Genomic DNA, 23,951 nt, shown 5'->3' with positions numbered 1-23,951 from the left:
TGGTGTTACACGTGTAGCACCTCTCATGCTCCAGAGATTTCAATGCATTGTTTAAAAAACCCAAAACCCCAAACCACTGTATGTTCTCTATCTTACTATCAGCAGATAATAATATTGTGTTACTCACTTCTGCATTATTGAATTTGGCAACGTTTTGTTGGTTATAGCTTGGGAATGTTTATTCTTCTAATGCTGGCTAGGAGTCAGTTTGCCTAATTTTCCTGTGTTAAGCAGGAGCAGTTTAATTGGATTGGATGCTGCTATTCACATAATATGCATTTTGTTTCAAGATGATTTTCTCCTCTCCCCTTTCCTTTCTCTTAACTTACAAATCAAACTTCTGTACAAAACTATGTTACAGCAGCCAGCTGAAGTAAAATCCTGTTTATATTGCATGACTTCTTGAAATAAACAACATTGCATGAAAAAAAAATTATGGGAGGGTTATGTTCCTTTGAAACACCCCAATATATATAATATGAATTTAAGTGAGAATTTTAAAGGGTATTATTTATTTTTCAGTGCTAGAATGCTCTTTAACTTTTAAAAAAGTCTTGATTTTTGTAATGATTTCACCTTGGTGCATTCTTCATTACTTATTTTAACCGTGTTACTGATTTCAAATAAATTTTTGAGCATGTTTAAAGGGCAATGTCTCTTTATATTAGGAGTATAGTTCATTTGAACACCAAAATAAGAAGAAATTTTCATTCTGTTCTATGAAAAATACAGAGGAGAATAGTCTGTCAGTAAAAGAAGAGTTTAATGAACTGTGGAATTTCTTTTTGTGATTAAAAATATGTAATGATTATTACAAAAATAAATGCTTGGACTTTATCTCCTGGTCCCTGTGAGCCTTAGTATTTTGGGTGACTGGGGAAAAGGTAAAAACGTAGTTGTATTAATGCAAAACACTGTGGGGAAAACCCTTTATCTCCTGGTCCCCTCTGTGGGGAACCCCATGTGTGTTCTATGCTTTTTTGATATCTTACAGGTAAAACCAGGTAGGCATGTGCCCTACAGGGTCCCCTGCAGTTAGGGGAATTACTTTAGCCTGTTTCTTTCACCCAGGCACATTTGCACATTAGATTCCCTTGCTTGTGCCTGATAGCTGTGTCAGCCCTGGATGTGCCTGTCTGCCTTGTTCTGATGGGAGGCACCCTGGGGTTGCTCTCAGAGGTAACTACCACTTCCCTGGAGTGACACCTTCCCTCCTGCCCCCCACGTGTGGTGGACACCGGGAAGCATATTGTAAGGGAATGTTACTGCTGCCAGTCAGGAAATTTTTGTTTTCTTGCTGTTCTGTGGTTTCTATAGCGTTCTCACAATTTGCAGTGATATTAAATGTTTTGAGAGAAGGAAACAACAGCAAATCAAAGTGACGTTTGATTCACTTCTAATAGTACTGTGAAATTTTCAGCTGTTATTGCTGTGCATTGCTTGAAAGGCAATGTTAATGTGCTTGGTGAAAATACTGTGTGTGAATAAGCAGGTAGCTTCTGCGCCTCTCAGACCTAAAAAACTGAATGTGGAGATGACATGGAGAGGTTATATCTTCATTGTCCACTTTTCACAAAGATGGCTCAAGTAAAACTTGATTGCTATTTGAACGCTCTCGTATCGCCTGTATTCCTTGCTAAAGCTGCTACAATTACTATAGTATTTCCCTTTGTCCAGGGAGGTGAGATGTAAACAAAATGCTGTCGTTGGAGGGAAGAGTGGAGGACCAAGTGGTGCGGAGAGGGTATTTGTGTTTCCTGCTGCTGAAATCCTTACAAGAAAGTATACTAGCAAAGAATCCCCTCAGTCTTTAAAAATACAGGTTTAACACATGTTCAGTTTCACACTTGCCAGTTGTAGTTGTAACTGAGCCAAAATGAAATTGTAGAGCTGGAGTGCTAGCAAATTTAGGATATTTGCCAAGTTAGCAGCCTTGTGTATTTGAGGCATTTTAAAATCTGTAAAGAGAGTAAAAGCAAGTAAAAATCAGGCTAGTGAGAGTCTACTTTACCCAGAAGCAGACAGACACCTCTCTGAAGGTTGGTTGAGACTCAGTTTTGCATTTGGCACTCACAGTTGGTATTGCTCAGATACAGCCAACACTTCTGAGGTTGGTAACTCTCTGAACTCCGTAGACTGCATCTTAAACGAAGCTGTGCTTTTTCGGTTCTTAATTTGTAATGAGACTTTATTCCCTGAAATGTGTAGATGCTGTTTTTTTCCCAGTAAGTTGAAATGTGTTTCATAATTGACTAATGCCAAATTCAATCTTTAATTCTGATCATGAGGACCACTCATCACAAGCTGCTGGTCATCTGAATCCTATAAAACAGAAGAAAAAGAAAATCAGACTTAAATATTGTGTTAAGAAATGAAAGTAACTTTTTGGCAAATTTGTCCATGCAGATGGCAGAGTTTGCACCTCACATTTTTGCACCAAACAAATCTTTTTACTCGATGCAAAAAGCCTTATTTTGATTTTAGACTCTGCATGTACATAAGGGTCTTGCTAAATTAGACCACTGCAGCTATTCAGATACCCTGGCTTCACTCAACCTTTTCTTCCCTTGATTCCCAGCCCTTTTCCTGTTGTGTTTCAGATTCTTTGGAGTGCTGGCATGGCACTTAGCTAAATTTGCAGCAAGTAGAAAGGGAAGACAAAATCAGAAGGCTTTTTATGTTTGTATAGATATGTTGCTGGCATCCAGTAGGATTTGAAGACCAATTTAATACATCACTCTTTGAAGGTAGACTTGAGATACAGCTGTAGATCACAGCCTTGATTTTGCTACCAGTGAGGTATCCAATTTCTGGCAGTGGTGACACAGGAAAGCCAGGAATGGTGTTTTCCCAAATTAATGTTTATTTTTTTCCAACTAGACATTTTCCTTTCATAAAGTCATTCCCTCTAACTGTTATTTTAGCTGTGTCTCCAATCAAAATTAACACTTACTGAGAAAAGATCGTAAGTAGGTTCTGGTGGAGTCACTTCAGAAGAACTTTCATACGAGGGGTTGCTGATATTTGAAGGCCGTGACTTGTCCAGTGGCGTTACGTCAGTGTCATCTTTTGACTACACAAAATCACACAAACCTCCTTAAAATCCATCTTCTACAGCACATTAAGCAGGGCATTTATGCTTCACTACCCGCTGGTGCAGTGTTGTGACTGAACTGAGTATCATCTAAACCACTGTCTCTGGGCACGACTGTGTTCTGGGTTGTTGTATCATCTCAGGTCACTTAACATGTTCATGTGTTGTTTTTGTTTTTTTGTTTTGTTTTTTTTTTTTTCCCCTCTCCCTTACTATTTTTAATTATCAGCAAAGATCATTAGAGGAAGTGTTGCCCTGATATTGTGCCTGGGGTAAAAGGTCCCTGGTTGGTCCCAAGCGCTCTCATTCCAACTATCTAAAACCACAAGAGTTTCCCCTAGCTTATGGCTCCTGTTTTTTGTTTCTAGATGACAATTCACATTATGTGCAGGAGCTAGAATAGGAAGGGATTTCTGGTTACTTCAAGGTACACTCTTTTGGACTGATTCTTTTGTATTTTGCAACATTTTTGTTTGTCATGCCTCCTCTCAGAGTAGTTTGGCTGTTGCTGGCTGGTTTCGCATCATCATGATACTATGTGAGGCTAGCAAAGTTAGTTAAGAGAAAGCAAGCACGAGAGTGCATCAGTTTAAAAATTTGCAGTTTTCAATCCTGCAATCATTTCAATTTGCTTGTCTTTTGAATCTAACCGTTTCCAATCAAAGATTTCAACCTCCAGAGCAGCAAAATTATTAGCAATGCCATGGAGGAGGGGGAAGAGTGGGTGCCCTTTCAGGGGTTGTAATTACCTCCTTCCCTAAAGGTGAGCTTTTTGGTGAGGCAAAGGCTTCTGCACTGGTGCTGTGTAGCTAAATAATCTTTAGGCCAGCCCTTGGTGTTGGAAGTGTCTGCAAGAGTAGAAGCCCGTTGGGTACCTGTGTGGGAGAGGTCTGGGGGAGCAGTAGGCAAATGTAAGCTCATGCCCAAACTTTGTGTCTTAGTCTGAACAGTTCAAGTGGGAAGTGATCAGGGATGTCTGTCATTTAAAGTGCAAGGAGAAACTGGAGGCTGAGTTTGGGAGGTGGCGGTGGGTCTGGGGAAGTGCTGCCCCTCTGCTGCCTACCTTGAAGTGTTGGAAGCCTGTGTTTCTCTTCTTGAACCTGAGGTAAGAATATCCAATAAAAGCCACAACTCCAGTAACCAGGAAGATGCCAAAGAATATTCCTGTCCCGGTACCAGCATGGAGAGGAGCCTGCAAGCAAGAGAGAGGGTGACCAAGGTATGGGTGGGTGTGGGTCACCCACCTTCCAGCGCCTGAGCACACACAGTGTCCTGTTGAGATATGCCCTAGTCCTGATCTGCTTTTGTGCTTGGCTTTCCTGGTGCATGTTCCCTAGAGACAGTTAAACGTGGCCTTTTGATAGTGATTACAGGCTAGATTTTTTGGGGGTACTGGACATTGCCTCTAGTACAGCTTCATATTGTTTATGTTTTTGACATTACAGAGGATGCATAAATGACCTTTTCTGGTCAGGTTTTTCAAAGCAGCAATAGAGGCTACAATCCTCACTGGCCTGATGAAGAGAAATGGGTACCAAATTCCTTTAAGTGCTTTGGAAATGTGTGCTACAAATCCTAGAGGGCTTTGCATGGGTTCAAGCTTATTCCCCAGTGCTTTTTGCACTGGGGAGGTGTTGGTTACTGCCAGCTATTGGCAGCCACACCATCCTCAGCCCTGCTTACCAGGGCTTAAACCAAAACACATCTGAGATGAGGCCCATCTCATGGCTGGTTAGAGGGACTGCCAGCCTCTGCAGAGTGGGTGCAGGGCTGGGCTCTGCCAGCGCCTTCTGTAGGTCATTTTGCCCCAAAACGTTCAATGCCTTTAACCTGAAATCATTCTTTGTTCAACCAGGTAAAGTGCTAATCCAGGTAACTGTATATAATATTTTATAACTAAATTAATAAAGATGTAGGTGAAAGACTGAAAGAAATTCACACGTGACCTGGATTTAATCTAAAGGGGAATAAAGCCTCCACACTCTGACTTTGGTTTGCCTTCTGCAGATCTGTGGCCTGATAGACTGGTATCATGAAGGTGACCAGCAGTTTGGGGTTAACAATAAGTTTGAGGGATCCCAGGGCATGCAGTGACTCAGGCTACAGTCTCTCCCCAAAACGCTGTGCTCTTTGGCAATCCAGGAGGTTAGGAGGTGTCTGGAAATGGATAGAAGACTCGTATGCTGTTACTCTTGCTTTTCCATGGGATGTCTTATCTCTGTGGCCTCCTGCCTAAGAAACTAATTATTAAACTTACCCTTGCAAAAATATTCACATTGTTTTCTTAATAGATGTGCTCTCTTCATTTAGTTTTCTAGAAAACAAACTAATTTACATGGTGTAATTGGACATCTGTAATATCATGCTGCTGTTGACTGACAAAAATTGCCTATTATCTTGAATCATTTTCAGACAGTAATTTATGCCTTTACCCAAGTGTGTAATCTCCTCCTACTTCTGAGGGTTGTAGGCTGCAAGGGATTTTTGCGAACTGTGGTTGTGCAGGCATGTTATTGAGCTTCTAGGAACAAGAAGCCTGGTTTGTAAAGGAGAAAAGGGTTGCTCTGTACAAAATGAAGGTGAGAAATAGGGTGTCTATAGGATTAATCTTGTGGACCAAGGAGGCAGCTGGTTGGCTGCTTCTGAAATCAGAGCTGGGATGGATGGGCTGTGAACATGAGTGAGCTGCCTCCAGCCCACAGAGAAAGATCAGAATGAGTTTACCCCGATGGGAAATTTTTCAGATTAAATAAGTGGTGAGTCTTCTTGCAATGTCAGCTTGAGCCTGTGTTGGGCTGTCAGAGTACCCTGCGTGGAACGGAGCTGGGGAGCACCAACGCTGCACATCCGAACACCTACTTCATTAAGGAAAACATTTTGTACTGGAAAAAATGGTGCTTGCTGCACACCTCTCCGGGACAGCAGCAATCACTTTTGTGAAACATCCCAGTTGCACTGCAGGTGAACAAAATGTTTTTTTTCTGGCTTTCATACAAAGCAGTAAACTTTGCTGGTGGGAAATAAACAGAGCGATGTTCCTCCCTGTCTGCTGCTGGGCCCTGAACCATTTTGGTTCCAGCTTGAAGCAGTGTAGCTGCTAACTCGACTTTCCTCCGTGGAAAGGACAGCACCCCTTTCTGAACGGTGCTGTACTGCCACGCAGTTTGGTTTGGCCTTTCTAATGGGAGAGAGAACTGGATAACTGGGACAGACCACTGCAGGAATTCATGGAGGCAAAATATCTCTATTTTGAAAACACCTTGTTGTTTTGGATAGGAATGAATGCAAAGCCCGGAGTTAAAACTTTTCCTCAGAAGCTTGAAAAATCTTTTTGGAAGAATTGAAATGGAGCTTTATAAAAGCTCCCTTACAAAGATGAGCTTTTATTTATATAAAATAAAAGCTCCATTTATATACAAAAATGGAGCTTTTATTTATATAAAATAAATGTGGGAAGAACTTGTTTAGACAGAAACGTTTTTAACAAGCTTTACTGGCTCCTTGTTCTCAACTTTTAAAAGGTTATTTTGAAAGAAAATTAAACCAAACCTGCATACATGGGGGTTACACTGGGAATATATGAATGTCCATAATGAGTTTGAGATGACATAAGCCACAGCCACCTCCCAGCACCCCCCAAAAAAATAAATCACTATCTACTTACATGTGCTGGTGGAGCCTTTAAAGGTTCTGAAATAATGTGGATAATCCCGTTGGAAGCAATTATATCCCACTCAACAATAGCACTTCCGTCTACGTATCTGATCTCGCCCTGCCAGGAGGAAGAGCAGTGACAGAGGAGCTTTGACCCTGCTCCCTTTGGGACTGAAACCTTGAGACGATTTCCCCATGTCAGTTACTGACACACAGAGAAAAATCACATGGCAGTTGACACTGCTGCCTCCCTGGCCATCAGCCTGGGATGGCCCCAGGCTGGTCATGGCTCTCCTGCATTACCTGTATATTGCCTTCAGGCATTTCTTTATCTGTTTTTTGTGATGTTGGGGCCATTGCCAAGCTCTGTCTAGGAGTGCTGTTACTCCTGATGGCCAGGCAGCCTCCAGCCTGCCTCTGTTACAGCTGCTTGCTGTGCTGAATTTGCTGGGTCAGCACTGACAGGGAGCTGCTGACCACAGTTTTTTTTGGTGGCCTAGCATCTGTGAACTGGAAGGTGGTTCCATTGGGCAGCTTATTAGGAAGGGATAGAGATGGGATCAGTCATTGCCACCCCAACACTTCTCTAAACTCTGTTGATAATGGGACTCCTTGACTGCTTTGGGCTGACTCCGAGTCTCTCCAGCCTGTGTCTGTGTTTTGGGAGGGTGTATTCACGGGCATCCGCGCCATTGAGAACTCTGCTTTACATTGCATCCTAGCACACGGGTTTCTCCTCGGTGAGCAGAACCAGGAGCTGCTGCCTGCTCTTACCCTGGCACGGGGCGGCATGCTGCTGCTGGAGCACATGGCTGGCTTTCTGTGCCCAGGGAGGAAGGGGCTCCGCTGGGGTGGCACTGCAGAGCCACATGGCAGTCAGGCTCTGTCCTCCCTCACCCCTGCGCTGCCCTGCCAGGGTTCTGGGGAAAGCTGGTGGGCTCTGGCCTGCTGTGCTGGGACAGGGGGGTGTTTGGCTGCCTGGAGCATGTGTGGAAAGAGGCTGCCACCTCTCCTTCCCCTCCTGGCACATAGCCGAGCTTTAACTGCAGCAGGGGGAACCAAGGGTTTGCTCAGTTCCTCCAGGGAGGAAGAAAAGCAACACATTTCCAACCAGCTTTAAAGGGCAGGAGCATGATTTGTGTTAATAGGCTCAGAGCTTCCCCATGGCAGCTTTTGAAGCAAGGAGGATTTTTTTTCTTCTAACTCAAATACCAGATCAAAGTGATCCAGAAGAGCTCCTGGCATGCTAATGAGTGATACAGGTAAGCCTTGTGCTGGTGCTCATGAGGATACACTTTATTAATGGAATTACTGGGTTTGTAGTATAGGTTTTAAAAATATAAATGGCAATTCTCATACCAAAGGAGTTTCTCCTTAAAGGAGAAGGAAGAAGGGAGCAAAGACAACAGATGAGTCATTCGTGCACCTTTTCCCGCAGCATCTATTTTCTTCTTGTTGGTGTCTGTGAAAATCCCCCCAAACACCATCTTGGGCACTCAACTTTCCATGGGTCTAGTGCCATGGGCTAGAGCACGTTTAAACTTCAAACCCACAGACACAGTGTTCCTTATTTTCATATTCAGTTATACAGTTATACCTGCAGTAGAGTCCCAACCTCAGTCTTAAGGGGTTGCTGTCACAGAGGTCATTTTAAAAGCCTAGGAAGTATTTTCCTAATAAAAAATGAGAAGTTGGGTGTGCTTTCAAAGGGTACTTTCCATTTGCAAAAATGATTTGCATTTAAAACCCACTGAAATAATAATAAAAAATGCAAGCCCGTTTTGTCTGCTTTTGCTCTGATGGCATCTCCTTAATGATAAACTGCTGCTCTCATCTCTGCTCCTATTGCACTGCCATCTGCCGTAATCCTGCCAGGCTCAGAGGAGAGTTGAATCAAGCCCCTATCCCCATCCTGCCATTCCTGCGGGCCACCTGAACAGCTTCCTTTGAGTCAGAGTTTGGACATTTGCAAACCTGTAAATTTGCATCTCACCAGCTGCTATCGTGCAGTCTCTGGGCAGGAAAGAACCTTCTGAAGTCAGCCCCTTATTGCTGCCCACTACAACCCCACTGAATTGCTCTCTGGATCCATGTGTCGCTTCTTACAGGGTATGGAATAAGGGGGGGGAAAGCATGAAAATGGGAGATTTATTATAAAGGTACCTGTTGAGTAGTGGGGGCGTGATGTTCCTGGCCCTTGGGGTTTGTAATGAGAAGTTTTTCCCCTAGACGAGTTAGAAGAGTGGTTCCGTTGGTTAAGTCCTCATAAAACATTATGCTGGCATTAGATAAATGATATTCAATGTCTCGCCCAGAAAGTGTCTGTAAATGAGAGCAAAATACAAGGCACGTTAACTGATCTCATTAATCCTCTGGATTAACTAGTAGGCTAAGCGCCTGTGACTTTTTTCCCTCTTTGCTATTAATGCTGCAGCATGTGCAATATGGGGTAGAGGCTGCTGGGAAATTTGGATGCCAACAGTGGTATCCACTGGCCTCTGATGGCTGCCTGCAGCAGGCAGCACCTTGATTCTGGGGGGACAAAGGGTTTTACTATTTTCTTTGATGACCCCAAGTGATGAGCCCCAGCGATATTCAAAACACCTTGAAGATGCAAACCAGGACATAAACCCATTTGAATTGTTTGAGACAATGTTTGAAGGAAGGAAGGGATAAGCACAGAAATGAAGCCAGAAACAGATGTCTTGAATGTATTTGTGGGAAGTACCAAAGCTGTGCACTGCTTTCTTCAGATAACTGTGCTTGATGTCAGTAAGTCAGAGAAGGCTTCATTTCAGGTAGACTCTTGTATAACTGGGTAACTAAAATCCATGATGGAAAAGTCTCTGTAGTGACTCAAACACTCGATAACCTTACACTCCTAACTATGGAAAAGAAATGGAAATGATGAACTCGCCTCTTTCAGAAGCACAGTTTAAACTACATAGGGTTACACAGAAGTCACATCATACTAAGATTATTAGGGTTTTTTTAAGCTTTCACTGGGATACAGAAACCCATAGTGACTGTTTAAGAAGTTTTATTAAAACAAGAAGGAAAAAAGAAAAAAACCCTGACCTCATTTTCGCTTAACCCATTGTCGTTTGGAGCAAAGAGAGTGGCGTGCACTGACAGGTCTGTGAGGTACCGCAGGAACTCTCTCCCCTTCCTAGAGCTGTTGGAGTAAGCCATGACGTCCTAGGCAGAAACAAATCTAGCTTTACTAAAGAGCAATTGTGAGCTCCTGTGTGGGGAGCTGAAATGATGAGACTGTATAAATAACAACAAAGAAGTTTTCTATTAATGGCCACGAAGTAACTCTGGAGTGGCATTACAGAAGTAGTTTCTACTCAAAACCCAGTTTTAGCTGCGTTTTGGTGAGCACATCTTAAACTGACTTGCAGGAATTGAGCCCTTGCTGCCTGTGGGGGTCCTAACACATGTAATGCCTTTCTGAGGAGTGGCAAGAAAGGGACCCTCTTAATGCTTTGCCTTATTCCTCAGCAGCAACTCAATGAAATTACCAAAAAGCACTATGTTCCCTGTGATGCTTAGAAAGCCTCACAGCAGTTGTGCCCAGAATCCTCTTTAAGCTAAAGCTGCAGTAGAATTTCATTTCCAAAAAAACTCCAAAACCTCTTTGCAGCAAGTCATTAAAAAAATAGCAACTAAGTTCTGATCGTTGACGGTGCAGAATTAAGACCACTCCACCTTGCTTTGCTGGTGTGGTGTTGTTACCTGCTAGTAAAGCAAACACAGATACAACTTGGTGGCAGAACCTGCTTTGCTCTGCTCACCCAACCGGGCAGTGTGTCAGCTGTGGGCCGTACCGACAAGAAGTTTGTCAGCGTTGGGAAGGACATCAGCACTTGCAGCAAGTTCCCGCTGCAGGAGAAGCCGTCCCCCACGTAGCCTGGCTTGCAGGTGCAGTTCACCTCTGGAAGGTACAAACACAGATAGCTGTGTGGGAAAACACCCTTTGGTAGAAAGCTTTAGGCTGTCCTGTGCCTGAAAAACAACTTGCAGGCAATCAATTTTTTTTGTTTGTTTTTTAAAGTTAAAAAGAGGTAGAGTCTCTTGAAGTGTTACCTAACAGCCTGTGGCTGACCAAAGGAACTGAAATCTGGGCTGCTGCTCCCCTTTGCACAGAGGGATGCAGCAAAGGACCCTCTTACCTTTCTCCCTATAGCAGAAGACGTCCCAGGTTTCACTCAGGTTGACTCTTCTCCCATAGTCCACAATGCCAACGTACCCGGAGCCGCAGTTTGGGGAGGAGAAGGCAGTTGGGTAGCCCACTCTTTCGCTGTCTAGCCAGCCAGCAGCGCACAGGTGGTACCTCGCCTGAAGTCAGCACAGCCATAAGGGAAAAAACACAGGGGGAAGGGCTGAGTGGTGGGGCTGGGGTGCTGTGAATGAAATGAACAATCTCACCAGGGTGCTTAGGCAGCGCCTGACCTGCTGGCACTCGGTCTGAGGGAGCTCTGTCCATCCATCTGTCCTGCATATCCTGCAGCCTGCCCTGTGCTGAACTCAGTGACAAGGGGATGCAGGGACAGGGGTTCCTCTGAAAGTCAGTGGCTCCCTGTATGGACTAAAGGAGCCTTTCCTGGGAAAAGCTTCCCTGAGCCCAAAGCCAGCAGGAGCAGAGGTGGTTGTGAAAGCTAAGGGGAATGTACAGTCCCACTGTGTGTCAACCCATCTTTTGGCAGCATGGGAAGGGTTGACAAACCAGCTCAACACAGAAAATAAGTCCCCAGAAGCGCTGGAGCCAGCCCCACTGCTGACTGCAGCTTTGAGGAAAACATTTAGACGATGGGGCACAGGAAATCTGCAGCTGTGGCTGCAGTCTGACTCTCCTCAGGCAGCAGAAGGAGGTTTATGAGCTGGCTGTGGCTCAGCCTCACATTTTGCTAACGCTGTCTCTAAATGGTGAACCATCTTTCTGACCCATTCTGCTAAAACAAGTTTTACAAACCCAAGGTGTGATGCTCATCCTACTGATGTCAGCCATGCATTGTTTGTAACATACTCAGGAAAAAGAATATGGAAATGGGTCTGCTAAATTAACAACATTTGGGGATAAGATTCCTGGAGCTGTACATTAAAAAAAATAAATTAGGCATAATTCTGAAGTGTACACTTCTTTAAGAAGTGCTAATAATGAAAACCCCTGTGAAAACCCTCTGTAAGTCTGACTACCATTTCACCCCAGTATCACTAGAATAAAGAACTTGGCAACTGGTTTCAGTGCTGTATGAGCAGGCATGAAATCAATACACAGTCTGAAAACTGCTCCCAGCTAAACATACCCTGGGGCAGGGGGTTAGGAAAGGAGGGAAAATGGTACATGTTAGCACAGAGGAGCCCCCTGGCTCCTCCCTCCCCATTTACGCTGCAGCTGGGTATCTCCTCCATCAGTGACACTCCCTCACCTTCTGCGCGTACAGCAGCTGGTTATACGTAGCGATGGTGGCTGACTCGTTGGCACAGGCCTCCTTTGCCTTCTCATAAGTCATTTTGTACTGCCCTTGTGGGGACCGTAAGTGGAAAACCCCAACGGTGGTATCTGCAAAGAGAGAGAAGAACCAGCTCTTCCTGAAGGGGTTTCCATGTCTGGATGCAGAGTCCACTGTGCCATACAAATAACCGTGAATTCTGTGACATGTGGTTAGGACAGATTGAACCCTTAAGGGCAGCATTTCTACCTGGAATGCCCTCATCTGTCGCTTCATAAATCTGGTATCACAAAGTCTGTAAACACATGTTATAACTTTAATCTTGTAATTGTTTCAATGGGACATAGGTAAAGGACTGAGTGAGCTTACAGACACAAGGATCCTGGCCACCCCAGTGCAGTGGCACAGGGATGAGGATGTTGGCACCCTGTCCTGGGTGTACACAGTGCCTTCCTCACCTTGGAAGTGGAGATCGGCACAGTCAGCATCAGGGTGGCACTGCCCGTTGTCTTGCAAGCAGCGGTCAAGAGGAAGTTGCATCACCGAGCAGTTCAGCCCATCACCAATGTAGTTATTTTTACACTCGCACTTGCGTTTGTCCTGGTCAGAGAGAGAATAAAAAAGGCCAAGCCAAGTACTTAGCTGACATAAAAGTGGTATTTCAAGCAACATTCTGAACTGTTGGAAAAATTTCACTTGATATAGCCAGGAATGGACAAACAGGAAAGTCGCTACTAACAACTGTGATTCAACAGACCACAAACTCTGATGCTGACATTTGTTCTTCTAAGCAAAACATTTACACATTGCACTTTGGTGCTTTGTTGAATTAACACCAAAGCATAATTCCATCCACAAAGCTAATAACACGCATTGGAGAATTATATGACACATAATTAACAAAAATGGATGGCAAACCTATGAAAATTGTATTTAAATGACTGGCCATGGGAGCATGAAAGGAATTTAGCAGCCCAATGATAGTAATAAATTGAGAACTAGAAACCAAGCAGGAGCTGGTGACATCCAGGGATTGTAATGGTTGGCAGCTGGAACGGAGTAGCGGCAAGGCTTTTCTAGACAGCTCCTGGAAGACACATCAGGCAAGCCACCAAAATGGAACAGACAGGTGATCCTGAAAGCACCAGGACAAATGCTGGATCAAGTCGCCAGCACAAGTTTTCCTCAACAACATTGAGGAATGTGGACCGTGTGAGCCAAGGAATTTGTATCATGTGGCTGCAGAGCTTTTTAAGCTGGGACTGGCCAACCAACAAGTGACACTATTCTCCCAGCTGTCCCTAGGTTTAGCTACCAAAATATATTTAGTTTCAATCCAACCAAGTCCTATTGCAAATAGGGATATCCAGTTAAGGAGAGCTAAGAAGGGGACAGAAAAATTACACATGCAAAATATCTCATCTGCTGTGGTACCTCTTTCCCTAGAGAAAAGATATCAAACTGCTTCTCATCCCACAGCTGAAAGGACACTGAACTGATGTGGAATGTAGGCTGGAGGTATGTAAAGGTTGTTTTGGAAAAGAGGGACTTTGTGAGGTGTGAAGTGTGATCCAGCCAGAGAAAAGACTTCTGCTGGCACCAGGAAGAAATGCCTCAAATTTCCCTGCTGGTGACTGAAATCATTCAACTTACAGGTCCTATGACAGTGCAAATGGCATGCTCATGGCAGCCTCCGTTGAACCCATCGGCGCAAGGATTTATTGGAAGGCATGTAAAGCCGTCGCCTTTGTATCCTTTCTGGCAGTTGCAGAAGACTTTTAGCCCGAGCTGTGTGCATTCAGCTGCCTTGTGGCACCCGCCGTTGTTTTGTTTGCAAAGGTCTGCAGCTGCACGGGGGAAAAGCAAACAGGTGAGTAAAGTCTGCTTTTAAAGAGGATGTTCTTCACAAAGACAAACCACCTCCAGAATTTTAAGGCACACTGAAAATACTTGAACAATTGTTTGGGGAAAAAAATTGTTTGAGTTTTCTGAGGCATTCCAGAACTTGTGCAAAGGCTATACTTGATGGCTCTGAAGCCCTGGTCAGCATGTCCGCGATTTAAGAAACATGGCACCACTCCCCAGAGATTCTGCTTCACCTTTTGGCAGCCCAAGAGAGCTGTTTTTTGGGGACTCTGCTTTGGCCAGGGTGACTTTGGGGGACATGAGACGCCTCGCTCAGAAAGAAGGACTCTTTCTGCAGCGATGTTACCGGGGAACTTCCTTGCCTAAGGTCATCAAAGAAAATCCATAAACTATACACTGCTGCAAACCCTGCTGTCTCCAAAATCTGACTGAAGTGTGCTTCTTGCTCGTACTCCTGCTTGCTAAAGCCTCGTGAAACCACCACTTACTTCAGAAAAAGACTGATCTGTATATGTCCTAAATTTGTTCCACTTGCTGCCTGTGGAAGGTTTTAGGTTTGATAGCCAAGATTTCATACTGGATGGTAACTACATGCAAGCACATGTGCAAAGGGGGACCACCTGCTTTCTTGCAGCCGGCTGTGCAAGAGGGAGCTCACCTGTGCATGTGATCCCATCCCCGTTGTAAAACGGCTTGCACTGACAGGTGTTGTTCTCCATGCAGACAGCGTTGGCAGAGCAGCTCGGGGAACACACTGGCTGCAGAGCTGTGGGGAAGGCAGAAGAGCTGGGGTGAAGATGCTATTTATATTGCAATGCCCTTGTTTCATGCAGAAAGAAAAGCCCTTGTACTAGTCTTGCTAACTGGAAAACCTGTTAAGAATTTTTTCTTGACAGCTTACCTCTCAGGTGATATCTTCCCCCATGTAGCCCAAAGCCCCTCCACAGGCAGGTAAACACTTACATTCCCTTTTCACAAAGGAGGAGACAGGGAAGTGAAGGGACATGCTCAGAGTCCCTTAGCCTTCAGTGAGGACTTCTGACGTTATTAACCCTTTCTTTCTCTTCTCTACACAAACCCTCTGGTAAATTTCAAGTGCTATCCACCCGTGGCTTCATGCGATGGAGTGTAGCAAGAGGAGGCAGAGACCTAGCTTGGTTTCACATAGCCGGCCAGTCCATCCTGTTTCACAGAAGCAGCGTCCTGTTCCCAAATATCCTTCGTCACACTGCCCGTTGGTCTTGCATTCGCAGGCTGCAAAAGAAACACAGAGGGATTGCTTAGAGAGCTGCCTTTGGGAAAGGGGAAAATCTTTCCCTAGAGAAACATCATCTAGACCATCAGTTTAGATACAATATTATTTAACAATTATTTAGATAATTTAACCTTATGCTTTTTCACCATGAGGTCAATCAAGCAGTGGGCCAGACTCTTCAGAGCGGTTGGGCACTTTCCATCCTTGGTTTGCAAGCCCCCAGAAGAAAAACCCTGAACAGCCTGATTTGAGCAGGGGGTTGGACTAGAGACCTCCCAAGGTCCCTTCCAACCTGAATTATCCTGTCATCCTATGATTTTATAACTGGCATTCATTCAATGTGCCTCTGATAATGAAAATGAGTATTGATCTGCATTTCGGTAGAGTAGCAAACTTCACAAAGAACTGTGTTGGGAAGGTGTTAATGGCTGAGCTGAAGACCCAGCCTGATGATGTCCTAATGTGCAGCAGCTGCTGGGTGTGGGGAAGCCTTTTAGCCAGAGAGACGATGTGCAGGGAGAGACGGTTTGGAGAAGGTCTGTCTGAGTAAGGAAACCAAATATGAGGTTAGTGATCTTTGCTGTAAAATGTGAAAATTAGCTGTAAAAATATATTTTTAAGGTTTTAGATATTTTTATCACTAAAGGCTTCTGAATTCCTTTTATACATGGGGTGTTACTCCCTATGGCCTGCAAACTTAAGCATGAGGCACTGATTTAATCTGTTGGTGTTTTTTTTTTTCTTTTTTTCCACTCTGAGCCCTTCAATAACTTGTCCTTCTGTCCATGCTGAGACCTTCTTAAGGAATTATTGAAAGCTCTCTGCTTTATAATGTAATGAAGCAACACCCTTTCTTGCCTTATTCCTCTTTCTGAAAAATCATTGTTTAGGGAGGAAAATAATGTGGAATTGGGGAAACTGATTCTGTGAAGACCTGGTCCTGCTGAGAAGGAGTTTCACCCTCTGGTTATCTAATTTTTGGTTGACATAAATATATGTTGAAGAGAGGCTATAAAACATTTTTTCTGTTAAATACCACAATCTGGGTCAGACTACCAACTCACAGTTTATGCTATATTGTGTTATAAAACTGATAAATTACAGGTAAGCATATCTTGAGCACTGGTATCCAAGCCTAGTGTCTTGCCTCCACCCTGAGGATATCTAGCTTATAAACCCCACCATATGTGCATCATGAGCACTCCAGCTGCACACTGTTAGGATGGAAGGGTTAATGTTGTAGCTTCCCATCTGAAGGCTTTATGTTGGGAAAACATTTAAGTTTAAAGGGTGATACTGATCCTGGTTCCACCTAGCTTAGATTTAAAACCACAGCAAACTGAATTATGTGAGCAGTTTTTTGGCTGCTGTCCCTCTTCACAAACTGCCTTCATCTCGGTGTCCTTTTTCTTATCTTCTGCAGCAGTAGTGCATGGCCTTGGTCTCCTGCAATTCTTGAAGAACCACACTGCTATAATGCTGTCTAGCCCTTTATGGGGATGGGGGAGAAGGCTGTGCTGTAGTTGAAAATGCTTCTTAACAGAGGCTCTGTCTCCATTCCCTGTTACTTACGTACCATATCAGAATAGGAGGAGCCTTGCAGAGAAATCTAAGTAAGCTTCTGCCCCCTGCCTTCTCCTCCTCCCTTCTGAGACTTTGTGCTATCCCTCCTTGTCAGAAGGCACTCAGGAAAAATGTTGGTGTTGAAAGCAGGAAGCATTTCTTGGTTTACTTAACCCATCACTGACAAAAAAGTTTAGGTGTGATATGGCAACAGCATGGAAAGAAAATGTAAACGTACGCCTGCAGTTGGAGCCATATCTGCCTGGCAAGCACAGCTCACACGAAGTCCCGTTGAAGCCGCTGTTGCAGTGACACTCTCCTGTCCCACTGTACCCATCATCACAGGCCCCGTGGTTGTTGCATGGGGTCTCTGGGCCTCCTGGGCAAGCTGAAAGGTTTAAAAAAAAAAGTGGTTGTTTATCTCAAGTGTGTTTATTCATTGTCACTGTTATTTATTGTTCTGTAAAAATCCTTGAACAGGGAAAGGCCTGTAAATGCATCTCTGTTGGGGCGTGTAAAAGCAGCTGTGACACTTGTGAGTGCAAACCTTGTGCTCTAAATTCCTTGACATGCTTTTACAATGCCTCTCAGAAAGGTGTTGTAGGCTCTTCCAGCCCTGGGTCTGGGTGCTTGCTCCTTCAGACCCAGCAGGGAACGGCACTGCCCAGCCCCTGCCCAAATCCAGCCTTGCTTGTGCACCTGGTGATGCTGCGGTGAGACCAAAGGGCAGCTCAGGACGGGCCAGTCAAAATTGCTTGTGTCTGTACGTGAAATCTGGACAGAGTGAGCTAGCAGGGCTATATCCCCGGACCTGTCTTTCAGCAGAGGTCTTAACCCAGATCTGGGGTGCCTTGGTGCTGTTCCCAGTGGGGCTGGCAGGTGAAGGATGACACAGTTCATTAGTGCCTGCTAACAAATAGCTGGAGCTAAAGCTTCCAGAACTGTCTCACACCTGGTTAAAGCTACAATTTCTGAGCTTACACCAGTGGTGTGTGTGCTTGTGGGTGGCTGGGTACTCATACACCATGTGTCTGGTGTGTCCCAGTGTCACTACCGCCAAGCTGATGTTTGTTTTTTTGTTGAAAGGACTTTCAGCTGGTCACTGATTAAGACCTGCTAGGTTTGGTTATAGCAGAACAGTCTTTACTCTCCATAGCATTCACTTAGTTTGCCATTAGCATGGAGTTTAAAACTTGCTGTAAACACAAAAAGGAGATTATTTGGAGTGGCAAAGCAATAATAATTTCTGTTTACTTCAGCTCTTGCGATAGAGTTCCCTCACCTTGGGGCTGGTCTCTTGTCGTGCCCCCACCCTGGCTCTCACAGTTCAGCCTGCTGGGTGCTATGCATCTGGGTTTGGGGAGGGGGGTTCCTACCTTGGCAGTCTGGCCCGAAGTAGCCCTTGCAGCACTTGGCTGTCTGGATGACCATGGAGCAGTTCCTACGGCAGCCATCCCTCCGCAGCCCGTAAGACTCGTACGTGCACCACTGAATCCCTTCCTGAGCCAGCACAGAGAGGGGGAAAACCACAGGAAGATGAATGGTATGTGGAGGTTTGGGTTTCTTCTTCAAATCAGTTTCTGATGTACACTGAATTAAAATGTGATGTGTGAAGAGTGCAGGTGTGAGGTCCCCATCTCCTCTTTGATTCCCAACTTGCAGAGCAGACCCCCAACCTCATCAATGGTGCTTACAAGTCAACCGAAGCACTTGCTACAGTGAGACAGTGTCTGGGTGTTTGCCCAGGGACAGCTTTTTCCTGGAGGCTTTATGGCATCACTTAACAGTGTGGTCTCACTGTTGAAGGTTCTCTTTTTATTTTTCCAAAGCAACTTATTCTAGTTTGCTTGTGTGAAGTACAGAGAAGAGCCATTGAGACTACTTAAATGCAAGATTTTAATGTATTACCTTTGGTTTTGTCCCTGGAGGGCATTTAGAATTACTGAAACAGCTAACACAATGCCCCTGTTGTACAAAATGGAAAAAAAAAAAATTATATTTAAATAATGGTAACAAAAGGCTATTTGATATGGACAAAAAGTCTGTTTTACGGGAGCAGCAAATAATGAGCAGAGAAGAATGTAGGCTTATGCTTGAAACAAATTATAATAACTCTGGAGAAAGAAGAGAGGAGAATGACATCAAAATAGTCACATTAATTTAGTGCCATGAAATGCAAGAAATTAGTTTTGATAAGTTCTGGAAGAAGAAACTTTGCTCTGGGTTTAAACAAGCAGGGGAAAATAAACGGTTGATATTCTTCAAACAAATATTGACATGGGCTGCATCAGGTCTGGATGTCTAATTTGGAGTAGAGGTAAATGGCTACTTCTCAGGAAGCACTGGACAGATCTGAGGAAATGATATCTATTTCATTTAACAAAATCATGAAACAAAAGGTAATTTGAGCAGATGGGATACACACAAGTGTTGGTTTTATAAGTGAAATATAAATTCTAATAAACTTTTTTAAGACTGACTACATGGAATTTTTTTTACTTCTAGGTAATTTTTTCATACATTCAAATTAAAGTGAAGTAAATTTGGTCTTGAAACCAATTAAAAATGGGTTTCAAAACTTCCTGCTTGTGGGATGCATCAAGGTTCACAGAGGAAACTTTGTCCACGCTAACAGTGCCTGTTCAGGTGTGCTAAAGGATATTTCTGTGAAAGCAAGAAATGTGAGAAACCAGGAGTCTGGCTAATAGACTAAGCAGTTTTCTATCTTGTGTCCTCAATATCCTGTGCAGTTGGGACAGCAACACTGTTCTTTTGTAAACTTCTGGGAACTTCGTAAATGCAGTCTCTATGACCAAATTCATAGTGTGGATTTGTATTAATTTAAAAGTGCCATAGGAAGATCTGTCCTTGCTCAAATTTATGCTTGCATTTGTAAGGTACTGTTCTTACTGAAGGGCAGGGCTCGCTAAGCTGGTCCTAACTGAAACTGCTTGTCTTGTGTGGTGCTTAGTGTGGAAACAGGGTTTCTGTTGTGTACTTTCCAGGTGTTGTGCTGCGCTTCTCAATCTTAGCTCTAACCAGAGGGGCAGGTGAAGCCAGCCTGAAGTGGCAGGACTTAATCTCAGTAGTGCCAAAGCTGCTTGGGAGTGTTTCCCTGGTCTCTGTGAGGATAGAGTTTGACCTTTGGGGCCTTTGCCAGGGTGAGGGACCAAAAAAGGGGACTCACCATGAAATCCATGGTAAAGAAGCTGTCACAACGTCCTCCTAGGCTGGGGTCTGTCAGCAGGCAGTTGATGCCGTAGGCGATGCCCCCATCAAACTCCAGCTGCCGCTGCACTATCTTACACTGTCTGTCATTCAGGAAAAGGGCGCCCTGAGAGATGGGATGGGGAGAGGGGGGCATGACAAGTCATGAGACAGTCTTCCTTGGGACCAGGCTGAATCCAGGTCTTGCATGAGTGTTAGAGATAACCCTCCCTCTGGTCTTTTAAAGCTTCCCCTCCAATCTGGGGACCTAGAGCTGAATGCTGTAACATGACAGATGGGCAGATCTTTTGCCTTTCCTGAAGGGGACAGCGTATGCCAGCCCTGTGTCTACAGATTTACCTTATGCACATTTAGTGTCAGTCACGTTTTCAGAGGCAGATGCTTGCCAGGTGTGATCCAATACATTTGCAAAGAAAAACATGGTGTGGTTCTGGCTTAACAGGCTGCATGCATACGTGCAATCTTAGCTTGGAAGTGTTTACAAACCAGTTTTCATGGAGATGCTACATTCATGGGGCTTCTGTCAAAGCCAGGTTCACTGAATAGTTTTCCATTGTGTATTTCACTGCAGAAGTTAAAATGTGTCAGTATTTCAGTTTTGAGGTAACACAGAGCTGTTTTGAACAAATAACATCTTACAACACAGAAAACGACAGCTCCAAGAGTCTTGCAAACTGTCTAGTTTGCTGAATTTGTTGGGGTGGCTGCTCTGGTTTTGTGGCTCTTGGCATGGACTGGTGAAGACTAACTGAGTTTTGGTGCCACTGACCCTTTCTGGGGGGTTATGTGCAGGCACAGTGGGGTCTGCATGAGTGGACCCTGCAGCAGGGACAAGGGGTAGGTGTGCTGGCAGGGTGAACACTTACGATATCCCCATTATCCCCACAGCTAACGCTGAGGTTGGAGCCCTGCAGGGTCTTCAATGAGGTAGAGCGGGGAAGCTGGAAGGCCAACACCTGGGAAAGAAATGGTGGAAATGCACGTGGCTGGGTTTGCATGTCTTGGCCTTGGTAATGCTCCTAAAAATCAAGGGCTTACCGCAGCATCGCGGACAACATGGAATTTGAGGTACTGCACCAGCTTGTCCGTGTTGGACTTCTTGAAGAGGAAGTCCTGCTGCTCCTGTGGCAGCCCACGGATAGCTGTGTCTGTGGGCCAGAAGAGCGTGACGGGTTTGTGAATAGGATCATTGATCAGCCCAAGCAGGTTGTTTTTCTGCAAAATACCAAAAATTTGGGCAGGATTAATGCTCCATCTAAACCGACATTGACCCTATGGGGTAAGTGTCTAGTATAACTGGGATGCAGTGGCCTGTGGGCTGCCTGGTCACCAGCCTGCAAACACCCTGAGTTGAGTTGCCCAAGTTGAGTTACATGACTGAATTCTCAGAAGCGCTTCATCACCCAGGGCTGCCCACTGAAAACCAGGCTGATGGCTCAACAAGTCATACCTGAGTCAAACTTTGGCCACATAATATGACATATGGTAGGACAGAGCTGAATGTGGGGAGAAAAGGTGGATGTGGGTCTGCTTGACATTCCCCCCACCTCTGTGGGAGAGGAACCACGTGATGAACAGGGTTGTCATGTACTGTGTGAACCCTTTGGCTCCACTGAACGCCATCCTGCTAGTAATGCCATGTGCCATGTCTGTGCTTTTGCTTTTTTTTAAAAAAAAGTGTTTAAAACCTTTGCCCAATGGGTGCTGTCTCTTGTGTCCTTACCTCTAGCAAACTGCTGAATAGGATGTATCCATGTTTGGCTGCAACAATCTTAAGGCTTTCCTACAAAAAGAGGAATTTAGTAATTTATCTGATAAATATGTTACATAGGTTTTTAAAAAAGCAGATATTAGCTTGCTTTTCCCTGTAAGTCACTTTTTGTTACAAAATCAGTGCCACTGTAAAAGCCCTGCGCAGAAAACCTTCTTATAGTGTTCTTAGTATAACTGTAACTCCAGGATGAATTTTAAATATAACATTTAACTTATTCAGCAGTGTCAAACAATGTTTCTATAAGGTCTTTTCTGTATCACTGTGATTTTTTTTTGTGACTTACATGATTTACATATCTAACAGTAAGTGTGGAAAAGCCCCTGTGTTGAGAATGGCAATGAGCTGCACATACCTTTTTAAGGGGGAAATCCTGCATATGTGATGGCACCAGAATTTGGTTTATAACATGGATCACACCATTTGTGCCCACGGCATCACTGAGTATAATTTCAGCTTTGTTGTTCAAAACCAGCGAGTTCTGGAAAGGCAATAAAAACACGTTTTCTGTGGAACCTTGTGGGAGGGTGAGGCTGATGCCAAATTTCTTTGGTATAATGAACCCAGACCATCCTTTCTCCGCAGCAAACCGTAGCTTCAGTTTTAATAAATTGCCCTTTGGTTTTTCAGACTCTCATCATGCTCATAAAGCCAGAGTCTGAGCCTTAAATAACTTGTGTCAAAGCAAGGGCTGTACAACTCCACTCTGAACAGCAGGTAAGTGCTGAACACTTCAGCTAAATGGGCAACCTTCCTTTAATGCTATTTATTTTTGGGCACTGAGGAGTAAAGGGAACCATTAAGGTTTTAAAAAAAGCTGAATGAGAACAGACTGTTTTATTGTTTTGTCCTTTGCCTTTTCATGCTCTGTTACCTGAGAGGAGCTGATGTGTATCGGGTCCCCTTGGAGAGAGGTGATGTTGGTGATTGTTGTCAGGTCGCTGTACAGCAGACTGGCACAGCTCACCATATGGTACCGGAGGACTTGAGCCATCATTCCTTTGGCAATCCAGTCCTTGACCTACAGCAGAAAGCGGAGGAGTTGAGAAGCAGTTGAGCAAGGTGTCTGAATCCAAAAGCTCATGGCCAGCTCACCAAAAGCTTATGGCCACCTTACTTACTCGTGGGTCGTTGTTTAGTACGTCTGTGTGAGGTACGAACAGAGTGAAAGGGCCAGGGCCTGCAATATCTCTGATAGACAAGGCCTGCCAAATTTAAGAGGACAAAGCAGTAATGAGTCATTAATGTGCATAACATCATGCAGCGATGGGGACAGCCCTGCTCACTGGGAAGTGGTGCCCACAGCCCTGTTGCTGTTGCAGGCTGGGTTCACTTCCCTGCAATGCAAGGGTGAGAGAAACTCTTGTACACTGTGCACTCTCCTTCCCAGCCCTGTCATCACTGCCCATGGGTATCAAATGGAAGATTTTGGTTTATGGCCAAGTTGCCATTTTCCCTGCAATAATGAACAGGAGAAGAGGGAAAGCTCTCAACCATTACTAAGTGTAGGGAGGGTGGAGGAAGGCTACACCCTCCTGGGCAAGGGAAGATGAATAAACTCTTTCATCTTGACTTAGTCAAGAGTGGGTATATACATGTGTTTGTACATGCATTTAGCTGTTACGTGGTTGCTTCTACCCAGGAGTAGATGAATTACTGTTAGAGGGACAAATGGACCTGGGGTAATGCAGGCACTTTGCAATCACCACTGACAAACTAAAGAAGAGAGCTCTGCTAAAGTGATAGGAAGAAATCGGTTTACCATGGTTGCATAATTAAAGCTAAAATATGAGTCTTTGAGCCAGCAGACCAGTATACAGATTTGTGCTGCCATGAGGCTCAGGGTAAAGGATTACTACTGCCAGTCTCCAAAAAGCAGTGAGAACTGGCAGTACACATTGGCTGTCCACCAACACAGGAGCATCCTGTGGCGTTTCTGAGGAGCAACTGAAAACAGCATCGCAGTCTGGAAATGCAGCAAGGGTAGAAGAGGGATGGTATTTGCTCACATCACAGTTCATGAGAGATGTGCTGGAAGATCTCAGACTGTGAATGGGTGAAAGC

The 23,951-nt window shown here is 44.5% G+C and overlaps 1 protein-coding gene across 2 annotated transcripts in view; it reads right to left on the bottom strand.

The window, feature by feature from the left end:
• Nucleotides 1–87: 87 nt before the first annotated feature.
• The window catches only part of STAB2 (stabilin 2), an 81,566-nt gene continuing 57,702 nt past the window's right edge, over nucleotides 88–23,951 (bottom strand). For both annotated transcript variants that reach the window (XM_026867927.1, XM_026867928.1), the window contains 23 exons: nucleotides 23,009–23,092; nucleotides 22,762–22,908; nucleotides 22,243–22,368; nucleotides 21,840–21,899; nucleotides 21,155–21,331; nucleotides 20,983–21,072; nucleotides 20,076–20,222; nucleotides 18,797–18,853; nucleotides 18,265–18,388; nucleotides 17,127–17,276; nucleotides 15,220–15,324; nucleotides 14,729–14,836; nucleotides 13,858–14,051; nucleotides 12,663–12,804; nucleotides 12,181–12,314; nucleotides 10,924–11,089; nucleotides 10,579–10,685; nucleotides 9,827–9,946; nucleotides 8,912–9,070; nucleotides 6,759–6,866; nucleotides 4,158–4,286; nucleotides 2,954–3,073; nucleotides 88–2,322 (listed from right to left, as the gene is read on the bottom strand). In XM_026867927.1, the coding sequence (XP_026723728.1) occupies nucleotides 2,272–2,322; nucleotides 2,954–3,073; nucleotides 4,158–4,286; nucleotides 6,759–6,866; nucleotides 8,912–9,070; nucleotides 9,827–9,946; nucleotides 10,579–10,685; nucleotides 10,924–11,089; nucleotides 12,181–12,314; nucleotides 12,663–12,804; nucleotides 13,858–14,051; nucleotides 14,729–14,836; nucleotides 15,220–15,324; nucleotides 17,127–17,276; nucleotides 18,265–18,388; nucleotides 18,797–18,853; nucleotides 20,076–20,222; nucleotides 20,983–21,072; nucleotides 21,155–21,331; nucleotides 21,840–21,899; nucleotides 22,243–22,368; nucleotides 22,762–22,908; nucleotides 23,009–23,092 (2,805 nt within the window). In that variant the 3' untranslated portion in view covers nucleotides 88–2,271. The remainder of the gene's footprint in view (nucleotides 2,323–2,953; nucleotides 3,074–4,157; nucleotides 4,287–6,758; nucleotides 6,867–8,911; nucleotides 9,071–9,826; nucleotides 9,947–10,578; nucleotides 10,686–10,923; nucleotides 11,090–12,180; nucleotides 12,315–12,662; nucleotides 12,805–13,857; nucleotides 14,052–14,728; nucleotides 14,837–15,219; nucleotides 15,325–17,126; nucleotides 17,277–18,264; nucleotides 18,389–18,796; nucleotides 18,854–20,075; nucleotides 20,223–20,982; nucleotides 21,073–21,154; nucleotides 21,332–21,839; nucleotides 21,900–22,242; nucleotides 22,369–22,761; nucleotides 22,909–23,008; nucleotides 23,093–23,951) is intronic.

This window comes from Athene cunicularia, assembly GCF_003259725.1.
Source record: "Athene cunicularia isolate RWA chromosome 1 unlocalized genomic scaffold, athCun1 chr1_part2, whole genome shotgun sequence".
Classification (NCBI taxonomy): domain Eukaryota; kingdom Metazoa; phylum Chordata; class Aves; order Strigiformes; family Strigidae; genus Athene; species Athene cunicularia.
This window is presented reverse-complemented; position numbering and strand designations above follow the sequence as displayed.